At 35.3% G+C, this 18,483-nt stretch overlaps 2 protein-coding genes across 2 annotated transcripts in view; both read right to left on the bottom strand.

Annotated features, from left to right (window-relative positions):
* Positions 1 to 18,483, bottom strand: part of LOC142334647 (small ubiquitin-related modifier 2-like) — a 442,392-nt gene that overhangs the window by 342,719 nt on the left and 81,190 nt on the right. The gene's annotated exons all lie outside the window — the stretch shown is intronic.
* On the bottom strand, positions 9,932 to 12,454 carry LOC142334646 (ceramide kinase-like). The gene has a single exon (XM_075382849.1). It carries the CDS (start codon positions 11,781 to 11,783, stop codon positions 10,125 to 10,127), a length of 1,659 nt encoding a protein of 552 aa, XP_075238964.1. The 5' UTR covers positions 11,784 to 12,454; the 3' UTR covers positions 9,932 to 10,124.

The following is an 18,483-nucleotide window of genomic DNA, read 5'->3' on the forward strand; positions in this document are numbered from 1 at the left end:
TCTACGATGAATATATAATTGGACCAAAATTGACCGAAGAAATAAAAACATTTGAGTATACAGTTCCTCCTCCTCCTCCTCCTCCTCCTCCTCCTCCTCCTCCTCCTCCTCCTCCTCCTCCTCCTCCTCCTCCTCCTCCTCCTCCTCCTCCTCCTCCTCCTCCTCCTCCTCCTCCTCCTCCTCCTCCTCCTCCTCCTCCTCCTCCTCCTCCTCCTCCTCCTCCTCCTCCTCCTCCTCCTCCTCCTCCTCCTCCTCCTCCTCCTCCTCCTCCTCCTCCTCCTCCTCCTCCTCCTCCTCCTCCTCCTCCTCCTCCTCCTCCTCCTCCTCCTCCTCCTCCTCCTCCTCCTCCTCCCCCCACTAAATTGGACCGGAACAACTAATTGCTCTCATTTTAAGTATTTTTTTCTAATGTTTTCCATTGTCTCGTTATTTTAAAACCGCTCTTGCCAAACAACTACTTCACTGAGTGTGTTGAATAGAATTAACCCAGATTTCTTTTGTCATTTTAATCGAGTGCAGAATCTTATAGGTCAAATTCAAAAGACTTTTAAGCAAAATTAGTTGGCTATTGTAATAGTAGCACAATTAATTGTAATAGTAGTTTTAAAGAGAAAGCTAAGCAAGCTATTATTTCAATCGATGACTTAAATCTTTTCTCTTTGATGATTGAAAAATGATAATTTTAAATGTTTTCGAGTGATTGAACGAGTTTCGATTCAACACAAAAAATTGAACGATTAAGCAATTTTTGACATCTGAACACGCCTACAAGGTTCAACAACTTATATTTCGTAATAAAATCGTGTCGTCTCGAAAACTTTTTCTACGTTTCCAACAGTTTTATAGGTAACTGAAGTAGCTCCAGTAACCAGACTTTCTTTTCTTCTGGTTTTTTGAAGTTAAAAAACCAGAGTAGAATAGTTAGTCAAAATGACAAAAAACATAAAAGCATTGAGTGCAATCGGTCAGTCATATCATCTGCAATTAAATTTTTTAATTTTCGTTGCTCAACACAATTTTTCATTTTGGGCCTAGGAAAAACTGTGATTGTTAAAAGTGTGCTATTTTAGATTGTCCACTCATAACACTCATAACACCATTGTTGTCAAACAACTAGTTCATTAAGAGCGTTTATTACTATAACTTGCATAAAAAACAAGGCGGCTCGGTAATGTGCGATGGCACATAAGGTTCCGACCCCGTTCATCCACAATTTTGGCATAATTGTCTACCAAATAGAGAACAGATAAAAAAACCAAAAAATTATTTTTTGGGAACCCCAAAAAATCCAAAAAAGATCAAGTATTTTTCGAAAAAATTGTATATGAACGATAAGATAGCCTTCAAAGCAAATTACTCAGTGGAGTAAAAATTGAAGCAATAAATTGCTGTGATATGCCAATATTAAGAAAGCGAGTCAAGACGAACAGCGAAATCAAACAACAACAAGAACAACAAACATTAATTACATCAAAAACTTTATGTCCGTTTTAAAAAAAAAATTTAATAGCAAAGTCAACATACAGTCAGATAAATCTAAAACTAAAAGAATAACATAAAAGTGACCAGAAAAGATATAAAGTCCATAAAAAAGTTTGGTAACAATTAGGCAAAAAAGAACAAAAACAGTTCAGTTGAAGAAATCGCTTATTTTTTTTAAAACAATTAACTTCAAAGTGATGAAAACCATTAGAAATCAAGAAAAATATCTCAATAGTTTACTACTACCAATGCGTCTATAGAAGGGCATTAGGACTTGTCCTTATTCATTTTTTTTAAGCGGCTAAAAAGAACAACAAAAAAACAACAATCAAAAACTCAAATGAAACTTGCCAGAAAACGCTGTCAAAACCGTCAAGCACTATTTTGGCTCCCAAAATATATGCCCTTGCGCCTTCTTCAAACAACGATAATGCGGTTTGTGGCCATTTATTAGTGAGGCTAGGTAACAAGTAGAAAAAAAGAGAAATTGGCAAAAGTATGTAATAATTTTGACTTTTTTCGAAACAAAATTATATCCAAAGTCATGAAAGACATTAATTACAAAACGAAATAATTAAATAGGGTCGTTTATTCATCCAAAGGAAGCTTTTGAGAATTGCAATTATCCAGAATATGTCTTGCGTCTACAAAAAGAACGTAAAATATGACAAAAATCAAATTAAATTACTTTTTTGTGAAAAACCGGTGTCGAAGAAAAACAGATTTTGGCACATCAATGCATTTTGACACCTTCCCTTGACACTCATAATTGTATATTTGACCCGTAATTAACGAGATTAGGTAACAAAAAGAACAAACTTGCGAAGTTAAAAAGCTTTTTTTAGTTTTGGAAAACGATTGTATTCAAAGTCATGAAAGCCATCAGCTATCTACTCACATCAGAATATTGGCTCATCTATTTTTCAATAAAAAACCAGAGAAACCTATCTTTATACAGGAAATTTTATACGACCGAAACGACAAAGTAAAATTGACAGTTAAAGACAAAATTAAAAAATTCAATTAATTTCTTCAAGAAAGAACGCTCGAGGCCGTTAAAACGATAATCTATATCTTTCAAGATTTTAATGATTTTAATGTGTTCAATTTTGTTTTATGTTGAACGCTAATAATGTGATATAGGAACCGTCAATAATGCGATAATGTGACTAGAGAACTTGAAATTTGGCAAATATCTAAAAACAAAAAAAATCTGAAATCTAGTAGTATCAAAGCCAGAAAACAATAACTTCAGGCTTAAAGCCGCAATTGAGACTAATTTTTAAGTCAATAGAATGAAGAAGCATTCTTTCTTTGCTGATACTAAGATGACCAAATTAAGAAAAGAGAGGGAAAATTTAATTAAGCTATTATTTATTTAAAAATCAATTTTTTTTAAAGTCTAAACGATCATAAACTTTCAAGTTAAAACCTAATTGCATTTGTTTGGAGCTGCTTAGGAAGCCAATTTGACCTACCACTTCTAAGCTTAGATTTGATATGTTCTGTTCTTTTTTATTAAAAAAGAGTCTTTTTTCAAAAAAAGACCGACTGATTACAATCCGAATTCTTTTTCTATTGTAACAGTCAAAGATTGGCCCAAAACTAGCCCTGCTAATGCTTATTGTCTGTTGGGAACAATTGATTTTTCAAATTTTGTAGATGTAGATAATTTGTTAGTTGAAAACTCAAAAATAAGTTCTGCATTTTTGATAATCAAGGAGTAAAGTTAGCAAAAAACTGCAAAGTATTAATTACAGAGCACTCTCAGCGGAAGTTGAAGTACGAATAGCCCCCTTCTGAGTCTACAAAAATTGTATTAGTGTTGTTTGGTAGTTTAATGCCGGCAAATTTAATCAAAGTGGACTAAAGGAGCTTATTTCGTGCTGTTTTTGAGGAAAAAGTCTGAATTTTGAAATATTTATTCAGAGTTTTTGACCAAAAAAAATTAAATCAGAATAATCAACAATGCTTGTTTGTCTTTTAAAAAAATCAACGGCACTATTCTTAAAAATTTAACAAATTTTGGCAAAATTGACGAAAATTTAGGCAAACATTTCGGAAAATGTGAATAAAAACAACGTGAAATCACTCTACTTTTCTCAGAAGTTTAAGCCCCTATAACTACCTGTAGAAAAGGAAAATTCAAAAAATCTTTCTGATTCCAATTTCTACGCTGGACGAGCTTTCTTATGATACCAGTCTCAACTCACTACGATTAATATATCGATCTGCGAAAATTGACTGAACAAAAAAAACCATTTGAGTATATAGTTCCTCCCCCCTCAAGAGGGGTCGGAACAATAAACGAACGAAAGTCATAAATCATTATTTTCCAGTTATTTCAAAATAAACTTGATTTTGAATTAATCCAGACTCCATTTTATGCTTTAAATGGTACTGGTCATCGCTAGACTAGGAACTTTTGGACCTATTGATGACCTGTCGAGTAGATTTGCTATTTTGGTACATAATTTATACCATATGTGTTGCAAACAAGTGTACATCCTACTCGAGAACAATTTATTATTATTTATCAAAGTTCTATCAAATTGAAAAGTCGGCGTGACAAAAGTAGCTTGTTTTTGAATTGTCGATTGCTGACAATTAAAACCAATAATAGTATTAACGAGACAGCTAAACACGCTTATTAACTAATCAATGACTATAATCATTGTCAAAGCTATAGTAACAAATCAAGTAATCAACGCTATTTTAACTAATCAATAACTATAATCATTCTCAAAACTATAATCATACATCAAAGAAAGTATTGGTGGTCCTATGGAAGTTTCGGAGTAACCATAGTCTTTTTCTAAGCATAAACAACTGATATTAAACTTTGAACAAAAGCTATTCACAGTATTTTGTAGCGATGAAGAATCCTTAATTAATTCTTATCATTCAAAGGGGGAAAATCAGTTTGGTAAAATGAATTTCTTAACATGTGCTTTTCAATCAAAGTCTCAGATTCGATAGGGGCATCAAAATATACCACAAACCCTGGTCGCTAGCAGATATTTTTTCAAATGTTCAAGTTTCATAATTCCAATTTCTTTGATGAATCATAAGCAGCAATCAGTTTTAAAAATACAAAATCAGTTTTTTCATCAACAAGAATCTCAAATAAGGCACAATAGCCTTTTAAAATTCTGAGATCCTTAAGAACAGTCAAAAGAAAAGTTCATGCAGGCAGGCATTTTCAAATATGTAGTTATCAGAAAATCTACGGAAAAAATTTTTAAACTGAAATGTTGACAACTTTTTTTATATTAGTTGGTATAAGATCATTTTCTAGGAAATAATTGTAGGCTGTTTTAATCCGATTCTCTAGAGATTTTCCGTGTAATAGGGATTTAACTTTTGATGTTTTTACTAAACCTTTGAAGCCACTCCTAGTACGAGAAACTCTTTTGTCAAAAAATATGTGTGACAAAAAAGTTGAGAGCCACCCCTAATTTGCTGAAAAACTTCTTTGAATATTTTCACGAAATAAAATTCAAACACAGTGTTTATTTTTTGGAATGTAAATTTGCGGATATACTATCATTGAAATTCCTACAAAAAAATTTCCATAACAAGGCTTTTCTGAGCCAATAATATCTTGTTTAAGTTGGTCTTTGTTGTCGCATCATAAAAAATAATAGCATAACGCATTTTTGGTTCAACGTTACTTCGATAAAACTTGTGCAGCTGGTTTTTGACAAGAATGTTTGACTGAGATAAATCAATCCGCTAAAACGGTTCAATTTTTTAACTACATGACTGATGTGATTTGTGAAATCCGTTTTTTTGTCAATTAAAACACCAAGATATTTTACGCTATTTTGCCATTTCAGAGGATATCCAAATACAGAAATGTTTTAGTCATGATAACTTCCACAATTGACAAGTTCGCACTTGCTTCCGTTCACTGACAACCTATTTTAATCGAACCATTCCTTAAGCCTAATCAAATCAATTAAAAACTTTTGGACATCAGAAGATGTTCGCGATGAGAAAAACACTGTTGTATCATCCGCAAAAAGACAAACAGTTGAATAATAGCAACTAGAGGGCAGATCGTTAATGTAAAACAAAAAACAAAAGACGACCCAGCCCGAATCTTTGAGGGACACCATAATGAAAATTATGAAAATCTGATGAACCCAAGATAGTTGCAACGTATTGATTAATGTCCACCAAAAAATTTTTAAACCAACATAACGCATTGCCTCTGATACCATAATGTTCCAGCTTCAGTAATAAAATATCTTGATTCACGGTGTCGAAAGTTTTTTTGAAGATCAACAAAGCAGGCCAAGCCTATGTTTTTACACAAAATTAACCTTCTAATTTTTGGTATAGCGAAGAACAGCAGTGCTGCAGAAATGTATAGGTCAAAAATCATATTGTTCACTTCTTATCAGGCTATGTTTGCTACCAAAATTGAGAAGTCGTCGATATATTAGCTTTTCATAACACTTGCGCAAGGATGATAGTAAACTAATTGGACGGTAATTGTTAAAGTCATCCGTTGCCCCATTTTTAAAGAGAGGGAAAACTTTTGCTGTTTTAAAAAATTCCAGAAATGCCTGCTTGCACACTTTTGTAGAAAGCATTTGCCAGGAAGTCATTTAATACATCACTACAATAGCTAAGAGAAAAACCACTGATGTCATCAAGATCACTCGAAATTTTTTGCCCACTGACTTTAGTATTTTTAAAAAAAGACATTTTTTTTATCCGTGGGAGAAACTGCAAAAATTTTGATGTTGTAAGGAAAATCGGGCATGTGCGAATTATTTGAAAGAAACTTTGATAATATTTTAGAACCAAATGTGGCAAAATGGTTGTTGAAATTTAGTGGAGCTTTATTATCTCTAAATTTTTGGTAGATGAGTTGAAATTTTATACCATTTTTAAAAAGTGCCTAGAGTGCGGATCGTGTTCAGGGTTTTTATCGTAATAGTTTATTTTACTGAGACGAAGCAGTAAATTATCTTGATTCCTTGCTTTGCGGAATGCTTTGAGACCCGCATTAGATTTGCTTCTAATCGTTTTTGATGCAGCTTATCTCTTATTTTGATTGCTTCCCGGATTTTACTATTATCCCACTGCAGCCTGGCAAATCTACGTTTTTTCTTGATTTTTTCAGGACAAAATTTTGTCTAAAACACTCATTATAGCTTCAACTAAGGCAATAATTTTTTTGTTAGGAATCAAATGGTGGTCAATTTTCGAGGTTTTGATGTGAAGATTGTACAATGCACAGAGATGCCGATCCTGATTTCTAAATATATTGAAGTCCCGTATTTAATATATATTCTGTTTTCTTTCCACCACTTTTGTTCTGAAAAATTTCTGCTTTCATGGCACAATGAACAGCTAAGGACGTTTTAATAACACTAATTTTAACTTGATTTTCACAAAAAAAATGGAGTCAATTGCGCTATTAGATGTCATTGTTACTGCGTAAACTATACGACTCAGCAATCTCAAACAATTGTTTTCTGATAAAAACAATCAGTTTTCATGCTATCAATGTTAAAATCTCCGCACAATATGATCGGTTTGTTAAAAGTTTTAAGAACAAACAAGTGATCTTAAAATTTTTCGAGGAATGATCTAACGCTCGCTGCCGGTGGTCGATATATTAACAAATTCGTGTGTCTTTTCCCAGTTTTTTGTGTAATTTTTAGAACGTTTAGAATGTTTTCATCTATAGTGTTTGGAAAAATTGTCAATTTGAAGAAATTTGAGCGTACGTAAAAAGCTATTCCTTCTCCAGATCTACCGATGCGGTTTTCAATTATTTTATTTTCGTATTTTTCTATGTTAAAAGAACTAAGAGGGTCATTATCACTTAACCATGTCTCCGTTAGAGCTATAACAGCAGGATTTTGCTGATTTATTAAAAGACGTAAGTGGTCAAGATGACATCTTAAAAAGCGTATGTTTTAGACAATTATCGTCGACATTTTGAAAAGGAAATATTATTACTGAAGCGCAAAAGCAAATGGAACAGTCATTAATTTTTTGCCGTTGCTCTTAGAAAATATTATTAACACTTGCGGGTTTTTGAGAGTTCAAGTGCACTTGTTTTTGCACAGGAAATTCAGGAGCAGTTACGGGACACATCTCCAAGTCCCTCTTGTTTGGTTGTTTCGTTGTTGTTACTGAATTAGCTGTTGAACCCTTTCTCACATTTTAAAATGAAAATAACTATCCATTATTCTGAAATTGTTTGGTTTTCTTTTAAATAGCGGTATCTTTGTACCTACCAATGTCAGAAATAAGCAAACCTCCTTTACTCACAGTCTTGCCATTCTCCTCCACAAAAACTGTCACCTGACTGTTGTAAGTTGTTGTAATTAAATTCAATTTTTCTTCTCTTTCTCTAATTTGAGCATCGTTTCTTGAAAAGCGTTCTCTCAAAAAAATGGGTTTGAAATTATCTGGATGACTCTTTTCCGGTTTAGCGAGAAAGTTTCTGTTACCATAAACAAGATTTTTGTGATCAAAGTAAACAAATTTAACAATTACAAGGGGAACAATTTGCTTCGGGGTTTTTGGTAGCTGACGACATGCTTTTTTTGCTTCACTATTCAAGTTAATTTTAAAGAGTTTTTCAAAAAACATCATTACATTATCAGTTAGGGACAATTGGTTATTGTACAGGGAAAGATTGTCAATGATAACACAACCCTTTGAAGTGTATCGTTCCTGTACTAATGATCGTTGTTTTACTTGAACGTTTTCTTTCGTCATTTCAACTATTTTTTCACTTTGTTGGTCTATTTTAGCTGTAAGGGATTCAATCAGGATTTCTTTCCTTTAATTGATCCATCAGTAACGTTAAGCAATCTATGATTGCATTGTCAGTAGAGTTCGAAAGCAAAACTTCAACTTTTTTAGTGTTAGACATGGCAATAAACGTAATAATGGTCTAAGTTTAGCGTTCAGTGTTTCAATGTTTATTCAGTAGTCATGCGACTGTTTCGCAGCTGTTCACTTTTCTGTCTGTCGCAGCAGTTCAATTTTCTGTCTGAGTTCTGTCCGAGTTCCGTTACAGACTCCAATAAATATGCTGTTTATATTTTTCAGTCATCCATATAACTCAACTTTACTCCTGATCAATTTTCTATAGTGAAAGCAGCAGGGATGGCAACTAAGAGTTTGCTAAGTAGGTAGACTAAACAATTAAGAGATCGAAAACAGAACTCCAAATTCTAGAGAGCTGTGTACAGATCGGTTCAAATTCCAGAAAACTTTGTTGAGAGAGAGTGAAGCCTTTGAACTGCCGTTTTTTTTCGTTCCCTATACAAAATCAATGAAAACCATAAACGCAAAGTAATTAAAAACCAAAAAACACGCAAACCAAGTAATATAGAAGCTTTTTCTCCCATTTATTTGAAAAAAAAGAAAAAAAATAAAATTAAAAATGGTAAAAATCTAGAAAAAATTCAAATTGTTCATCTTCCACTCCGCTAAAATAACGTTTTGTTTAAAAAGATTGGTGAGTTTGTGGAAGGCGCGAACTCACTTTAAACAGTTGTTTAAACATGTAAAAAGATGAGCTATAAAATGTTTCATCTCTCTGTACCTCACATGCTCAATTTACGTGGTCAATGTCCGAAAAGGCAAAATGCAATAGATAGGAAACGAGTGACATATTTTGTCGAGATTTTACATTTTACGTAACGGTTTTCCACAATGGAACATATTTACTCAAAATGTGGAAATCAGTATTTATGTTTTATACTAAACTTGCGTTTTCTAATGATTTTTCATGGATTAGTTTATTCCAATTTCACCATATTCGGCATTAAGTTAGCCTAAAACTTGTTAATTACCAGAATTTTTTAGTAACTACTTGTCACCAAACTCAGCTGTTCTTCTGATCAGTGTTATGGGTAATTTTGAAACTGGTAATTGTCTTTCTAATCCACAATTAGTATCAAGGGAGACATTTCTCAACTTAATCACCAATTAGGCTTTCTTTCAATTCCGTATAATTGACAGCTCCTTAGATTTATGGCGTTAAAATTAGTTACAAAGAATTGCCACTATTTTTCACGCAAGCCCAAAAAAGATCCATTGTGGATTCCAGATGCCAATATTTCAAATTTTGATGCAAATTTGAGATGAATTCAATTACTGTAACTGGTTTCCACACACGCTTACAATTGTTATCTTAAAAGATTGGTCAAGACATAGTGACAAAAATCGAATAAATTCATATAAAACCGGCATTGACCGCGTAATGCACACAATGGAAGATTGATCCAAGGTGACCTTGCCTTCAGACTTCAACTTTGGCTTGTGGAGGATTTATTTTGGTGTCACAATGCGCATGGTGATGCCTGAATACTATCATCAAGTATCAGCAATTGATAAGAAAATAGATTAAATCATTTTATTAAAAACGCATTACCTAGTTCTCTATGTCAACTGCCTCAAAGAAAAGTTCTTTTTCAAAGGAATTTTTAATTCAAATATAAAGTGATAGAGCTTTGATTGAATGTATATCGTTATTTCAAAATATGAAGTTTCAAGGGCAAACAAACAAATCTAAACTAAATTTATCCAAAGATTGTCAGTAGTGTTATTTAGAGGTTATTTATTTCCATTTCGCTGGTCTGAAATGGCTCAGCGCAATTTTATGAACAACTGCATAAATTTTTCATGCATCCAATTTGTACGGATGAAACGTCTGGTTCGATTCCTCGTCCGAAGAAAGCGACGGCTTGTTTGTGAATGTTAACGGTCAGCTCTTCCGCGTGAATAACTTCACCGTCCAAAATCCAGCAACTCTGTTTGTCTTTGTTGGCTTTGAAGGTCACTTGGTTAACTCTCATTGCTTCAACGTAGTCGAATGGTAAATTGGATCCGTCCTTTTTGCCAACGTCTTTCAGCATTGCAACCGCTTCTTTTTGTTTCAAATCCCGAGTTAGAAGAACGTCCATGCAGCCATCACCCAAGTGAGCGTTCGAGGTAGCCCCCCTGGGTGCCAGCTCGCATATTCCAGCGTGGTTGTGGATCTGGATTCCAAAGATATGCTCTTCATGTATCGTCACTTTTTTGCTGGTTGATGGGTCTTGGTCTGGACAATTTTTGCAATGGTGGCAACTGGCTTTGCATGCTGGTGAGTTTCTGGGGTCAATATCTTCCGGGGTAGCCATAGACAGTTCCAAAATTCCCGGGTATTTTCTCATTTTTTGAATGCTTCGAACAAACGATATCGTATAGCCGAGAGTTCCGGGTAGTTTTCGCAGCGACTCGCTTTCCTTGATGGAATCGGCGATAAATCCATATGCAACCATGGTCATTGCAATTCCGACCACATTGTCAGAATCGGGTCTGGATGCTGTCATCATGTCAACGTTGACACTGTGTCCCAGCATGGCGTGCAACAAAGCTGTCAATCTGTCGTCTGTTCCGTGAACTGCATACGATATGTTATTGGATGTCCCACAGGGTACTGTGCCGATGCGGGTGGTCACTTTAAAATTCTGCTTAGGAGAGTCAGACTCTTGGGAGCTTTTTGTCAGATCCGTCAATCCGTAGATGACTTCGTTTGCTGTTCCGTCACCACCGAGAGCTATTATTCCGTCTGTGTTGGCTACGTTCAGATCTCTGCAAATCTCAGTTGCATGACCTTGATGTTCTGTCTCATATTTGACGTAGCTCACGCCCATTGCTTTTAGCAGAGGCTCAACTGATTTAGAGAAGAATTTCCTCGCGTCCTTTTTGCCCGAAACTGGGTTCACGATGAACACCAAGTGTTTCGGTCGTCGTCGTATCATAGCAACGTAGTCAAGTTGTTGCACCCATTGAAATAGATGCTGGTCTGAAGCGAAGCCAGTGATTCGCAGAGGCTTTGCTAGTCGGAATTTGTGGCCGGGCTCTGGAGAGACAAACTGCAAGACAAGGTCAGCTCCTATCAACTTGTAGTAGAGGAGATTGGCAAGTTGGTACCTGAAAGCGACAGATCCTTCGGAATCTCTAGACATGGTCAGGGCACTCTTAGTAACAGCCGCTGTGCTCTCAAAGAACTGCAGCTCACTAATGCTGAGGTGGACGATCCAGGTGACGGAATCAACTGTGCATTTGGTTTGAGACAACAGCCCAGAGTGGCGACCATCGGAGGACAGTGAGGCCCTGCTACAAGGGCGGCTGTTGGCGGAGTTCACTGAAGGGGCGGGGGTCTTCGCTACCAAGTTGGGCTTCTCACCAGTCGGTATCTCGGCACTTGTCAGCAGCTCGTATGTCAAGTTGAGGGATGACATTTTGGAATCGCTTATCTCTTCTTCTGTCATTGTTAAGAAAGAGGAATAGTATGAATTAATCAACAAGTTTGTTTTGACTAGAATAAAGAGGAAAGAGGTGTGTTAAATTCAAAATCTTTCTGTGATGTGAGAGATTGCTGCAACAATATTTGTGAAATGGAACCTTTAAACAAATAAATTGTCAATGCTTTTAGAATAGCAACCGTCCTGTTTTCGAATACCGCAAACTTCGAATGATATTTCGTCAATTAAACAGCAAATAATTGTCAAACTAAGTTCACTATTGGTGCAAAATTCTCCTTGCTAAAGGTCGGTCAATGTAACTTTGAAAGTTAGACAAACAACCAAATGATTTGGAGTCGCTCTTTGATGAAGATGAATTTTAAATTCTGTAGGTGAAATCTCAGAACCTTTAGATGCAATCACCACTTATTAGTCTCAATTTTTGGTCCGAAACTTAAAATTTGTTTCAAGTCCTTGGCAAGACTTTCGTCTGGAATCAAAGTTGGAAAAGTGATTTTTTGCGTCTCGCCCTTGGTCAATTATCTTGAGATGGTAGCCAGACTAAATATTAAAGGGAATTGAGATTTTCCACTTGTGGCTGAAGGCTTGCCCCCAAAGTGGGAATTAAGTCGAATAAAGGCAGGAGATCACTTGAGGCTTGGCCCACTTCAAACAAAATTGCCGACTGAATATTTGAAGGAAATAAGTACGACCTTGGGGTTAGTTGGGAACCAAACAAAATGCCAAATATTAATATCAACCCAATTTTGATCTCCCGCAGAGCCCAGATTTGTTTTTGGAAAGGCAGAAAACGCCGTCTGCGTATATTTACGAGTTTTTAGCTTTACATGGAATCTTGTAGTAAAGAGACTAGACATTTTATACGTGTGATTACGGTAATGTCATACGATAAGCACATGTGACGCTTTTCTACCATGTAAGGTGGCTGGCAAATAAACTATCATTCGTAGTGGGAATAGTAATATTACCCAACTCTACCCATTCAAAATATTTGGGAATTATGGGCAAAATGACAGCATGAAACACTTTTGTGGGGGTCCCCTTTCTAGTTCCGTCCCCTCAAATCAAACGACCCACCGCAGTTCTGGGGGAATTGCAACATGTACCACTTGGGCTGTGAAGCGGTACCTTCAATGTCACTAAATCCCCGCTTTGATCGGCGACGACCCCCCCTCAAAAAGTGGGATAAGTAGGATGGCGGAGAGAGTTTTATTCGGGAGTTGTTGTGGGAATTAATCGCCCACCAAGGTAGTCGGTCGGGACAACAGCTGTTTGATTGACTGGGCATGGAGAAATAAACAATTAGACACCACTACCACCGCCACCAGCTCAGCTAGTATTAGATTGAATATGACAACATTCAATTCATGTAGAATTGGTTATCAAGGACATTCCATAAAAGGAAAAAAATCCAAGGTCTCACCACACACCACACTCAATTTAACCATTTCTGGATGTGTCCCAATTATAATTTACTCCGTAAAAAGTCCCACGAAAACCTCAAGAAACTTCTGTAAAGCAACTTAGATTTTTAGATTTTTGCCAGCACTTTAACCCCCCATCCAGGCCTATATATTCGAAACAAATGGACTTCCCACAAAAAATTGTGTTGCCTGTTTATTGTTCCGACCCCTCTTGGGGAAGGAACTATATACTCAAATGGTTTTTTTTGTTCAGTCAATTTTGGCCGATCGATATATTCATCGTAGAGAGTTGAGACTGGTATCATTAGAAAGCTTGTCCAACGTAGAAAATGGAAAAAAAAGATTTTTTAATTTTCGTTTTTTTCAGGGAGTTATCGACGTTTAAATTTTGAGAAAATAGAGTGAATTCCGATGAGATTTTATTCACATTTTCCGGAATTTTTGAATAAAACTTCGCCAATTTTGCTAAAAATTGTTTATATTTTTAGAAAGTGTTGTTGATTTTTATTTGTAAAGACGAAAAATTTTATTACAGGCTATTTTTGTTAATTTTTTTGATCAAAAATTCTGGCTAAATATTTAAAAATTAAGAATTTTTCATCAAAAGCAGCACGAAATAAGTTGCTTTAGTCCAGTTTGAATAAATTTACAGGAAGTACAGATCCAAACACCACTAACACAATCTTTTTAGACTCAAGATGGGGCTTTTTCTACTTCAAATTCCGTTGAGAGTGCTCTGTAATTAAAATTTGCCGTTTTTTGCTAAATTCATCAGTTGATTATCAAAAATGCAGCATCTATTTTTGAGTTTTTAAATACCAAAATAACTATATCTACAACATTCGAATAACTAAGTGTTCCTACTACACAAACAACATTAGCAGGGCTAGTTTTGGGCCAATTTTGGACTGAGATAACCAAAAAATAATTCGGATTGTAATCAGTCGGTCTTTTTTATAATAAAAAATCGATCTTTTCTACATTAATTAAATAACAGAACGTTTCAAACCAAAACTCACTAATGACAGGTCCAACTGGATTCCTAAACAACTCCACATTGTTGTATCTAGTTGATTACTGGAAAGCTTATGGTTGTTTTGACTTTTAATCCATTATTGGTGCTTGCAGAAAGTGCAATCGAACATATTTTGATGACCATAGTATGGCTTTGCGGTTTCGAGATTGTTTTCTGTCAAGTTTTAATTGATTTTTTGTTCGTTGTCTATTTGTTGTTTTTTTTGTAACCGACTAAAAAATTGAATACCGGCAGTTCTTAATTCCTTCTATAGAATAATTGGTAGTTGTACACCTATGGGATATTTTAGTTGATTTCTAATGGTTTTCATTACTTTGAAATTAATTGTTTTAAAAAAATAAGCGAAATTTACCTTTTTACTGTTTTTGTTCTTTATTGTCTAATTGTTACCAAGTCTTTTTGTTGAGTAGTCCCATGTCCTTTTTGGTGAATTAAGCGTTATTTTGTTTAATATCAGTTTTAGCTGACGCTATTTTGACTTTGTTATTAAGTTTTGTTTTTTAAAACGGACATGAAGTTTTTGATGTAATTAATTTTTGTTGTTGTTGTTTGATTTTGCTGTTCGTTTTGACTCGTTTTCTTAATATTTGCAAATCTCATCAATCTAATGCGCCATTATTCACTCAACCACTGAGTTATTTGCCTTGGAGGCTATCTGTTCGTTCATGCACCAATTTTTTAAAAAAAAACTTGAATTTTTGGGTTTTTCTATGTTCCTCATTTGGTAGACAATCATGCCAAAATTGTGGATGAGCGGGGTCGGAACCTTATGTGCTATTGCACATTACCGAGTCGCCTTTTTTTATAACTACGCACCTGATATAATAAATTGACTACTATATTTGATAAAATTGTTAGAAAACATCAGAATGATAAAATCCTTTGCAAAACCAGGTGGACATTAGTGAAAAAGGTTTTCAAATTGTATCTATTACTTAAAATGGTGCCCGTTGATGGTCAGACCCATCCAGACCATGTATAGGCATCAAATGATGATGAATCATGATCCGAAGTAAGCCCGGTTATCATACGTGCTCATTTTCACCTCTTTTTCAGACAGACAGGGCCGGACAATCGTCCGCCATTATCTTATCTGCTCTGATTTTCACACTGGTTTTTCATTTTTCACGCGTGTCAGTTTTTTACCAGATCAAAATTTCTCGTGATTAGGCAAAATGCTCAAACCTGTTGATTACAAACAACGTATTCTTATTACACTTGATTCAACAGTTTTCAAATCTTTCTCAACCTAATAATCTGTTAATTTTTGAAAAGGTGGCGCATTGAAAAATTAGTACTTGAAGTTTTTCCTGTATTTGCTTTTCTAAGTGTGCTTAAAATCTGACCCCTATGTGAGATATAAATACCAGTTTTGTATCCTCTAACTTTTGCTTTCTAGAGGCCCTCTTGTGAGAGCTTGTAATAAAAACTGTTTTTCCCGCACCATTGGCAATAAATTTAAGGACTTCTAGTAGCATTTTTCTGTTTAAGTCAAAAAAAATTCTTGCTTGATTGTTTTACAAAATATATCCAACCAATGCAAGAAAATCAATTTTAAGTATCTAACAATCAGTGGTAAAATTTGCCCATGACCTGCCAATAGCTTGTTAATGATCAGCCGATGGCTTGTTAATTGTTTTGACTCTCGATTGTCAAGACTAGTATTTAAACGCACCTTGTTTTGAGTGGTAACTGGTGAAAAGAGAACTATTCTTGAAAACAATCAAAACACCATAGCCACATCTAAATTAACAAAACGAGCTCCTGAAAACTTTGAAAAGATTTTAAATAGATTTCGTCTTTTTTTCAAACATTTACACACCAAAAGTGTACTCGTTTAGAAGTGTGCTATCAGCATTGCTAACACCAGCTGAAGGGAATATTTATTATTTGGTATCCGGACGACGTGATTTCAAACCTTTGAAGAAAACGACTTGGACCACTTTTGTTTGACTGGTCCACTTTTATTTCTGGAAAAGGAGTCTATCTTTTTTACCGGCAATTTTTTTCTTTTACATTTGCTTGCGGCTCAATCAAAGACACTAGTCTTTTAATCAAAAATTAAAAATTGGATTCCAAGCTTAGTTAGAACGGATAATTGTAATAATGATGACAGGCTCCCGTGTGATATAGATGTACAATGGACGTTGTCATTTGTAGTGCTAAAATTTCATTTAACCTTAAATTTAGTTCAATTTTAATCATTTCATCATTAGTTTGTTCAATCTTGACTTTGAAGATCGAATCTTCATTGTTCATACCTTTTAAAATGTCGTGATTGATTGTCTGATCATACTGTCTGTTAAATTTATTTTGTCCAATTTCCTTTTAAAGTGGTGATTTGTTATGATCAAAATGCTGATCTAATTTCTAAAGTTCTTATTTATTCATTCTTTTGAATCAAAATTCAATTTTCAGTTATGTCTCTCTATTTTGAATTTCGCTCCGCAGATCACTCAATTCAAAATAACCGATATAACCATACATTCGCTAAGCGAATTAATAGTCTAAAAGCTCACGCTGTAATCGCGACGCGAATACCGCTCCAAATTGATACTCAAAAAATAGATTTCTAAATTCAAATTTAGAAGTGGAAACTCTCAGCGAAAGCACTAAAAGTTTCGCATCAACTCAAATTGTAAATTCGCTCAGCAAAACACACTCGACTGCCGAAGACGATTTCTGTGCGACATGGCGCAGTCAGCACGCAAATCGGGCAAGACCCCACTTTCAATTGAACCGTTTTGGGAACGGGCTGCATCAGACATTCCAATAAGATTGGAGAAATGGCGAATCCAAGTGAAACTAGCGATTCTTGCACGAAAAAACATAGCGTTGGACACACTGCTTCAACCGAAGCCGACAGACGTACGACTACCAGCAGAGCCGAAAAATGAAATGGCCATCGAGGATGCAACAGAGCTCAAAGAACGCGATTGTCAAATCCGTAACAGTCAGATGAAGCTCCATTGGGAATTGAAACGCCAGAAAATCAAGTAAGCCGGCGTTTGTGTGGCAAAAAGACGACAGTCTTTATGTGATCAGAAGTGCGTTTCACTTCTCTACCTCAGTATTGGAACGGAAGGAAGACGTCTTCTACGATCTTTCCACCCTCAAACTTTGGGAAATAATAGAAATAGCTTTCATTCGACCCAGAAACATCACTTTTGATCGCTATGTTTTCTTCTCGAGGAAACAGAAGAAGGGTGAAACGGTAGAACAATCCAACAGCATTTTGAAAGAGTTAGCAGCAGACTGTGATTTCAAAAATCGTGAGGAAGTAATAATCAGAGACATTTTCATCTCCAATATGCTGGTTGATGATATTCAACGAGAACTCCTTCGTCATACAGTGGACACAGAAAGAGCCCTCAGTATAGCAGTCAATATGGAGATGGGACATCAAAATCAACAACGAATATCTTCCAAAAACAACAACGCAAATAGCAACGCAATCAATGCTATGCAATCATTCAATAGATTTCGCGGCGCGAATGCCCGTATAAATCAGATAGGCTGAAACTCATTCAGAACAGAGAACGGCCAGTGTAGAGGTTGTGGCCAAAATCGGAGTTCAACACATCGTCAGGTTTGCCCTGCTCTGGGTAAGAAATGTAATCATTGTGTTCTTCTCAATCATTTCGCAAAGGTATTTCAAAAAAAATTAAATAACTCAAATTTTCTCGACAAGATACTCGCATCAATAATGTAGAAAATTCTGAAACTACAGAGCAATCGGAAAGTTAAAATGTAAATTTTATAAACTATAATGAACTGTATAATTCTGAATAGGACTCTTCTGACGATAATTATGTTGCAATGGTGGAAAAACTTGATACACTCCCAATTGCTTTCCAAAATACAACAATAACAATCGGAAATACGAACTGTCACTTACTTCTCGATTCCGGAGGTGGGTGCACTACTATAAACATGTCACTTGCCAAGGAGATAAGGTTTAACTGTATGCAAGCACAATAGTTAGAGAAAGTCTATCATTCCGTCTAGCAAATGGGCACCATTAAAATTGTGTATAGTACCAAATGAAGAAATTCAAATTGACTTTGGCCTACCAATTTATAATGAAAAGAATCAAGAAGTTTATTTTCTCGCATGTATAGATCGTTTCCTTAAATTTCCATCAGCAGAGGTATTTGAAAGAGCAATTGCGGAAAATATTTTGAAATTTCTCTAAGAGTAGGTTTTATTGCACGGTATTCCCCGTACGATTAGATTAGATCAAATT

Source organism: Convolutriloba macropyga, chromosome 2 (assembly GCF_964194025.1).
Source record: "Convolutriloba macropyga chromosome 2, txConMacr16.3, whole genome shotgun sequence".
NCBI classification, from domain to species: domain Eukaryota; kingdom Metazoa; phylum Xenacoelomorpha; order Acoela; family Convolutidae; genus Convolutriloba; species Convolutriloba macropyga.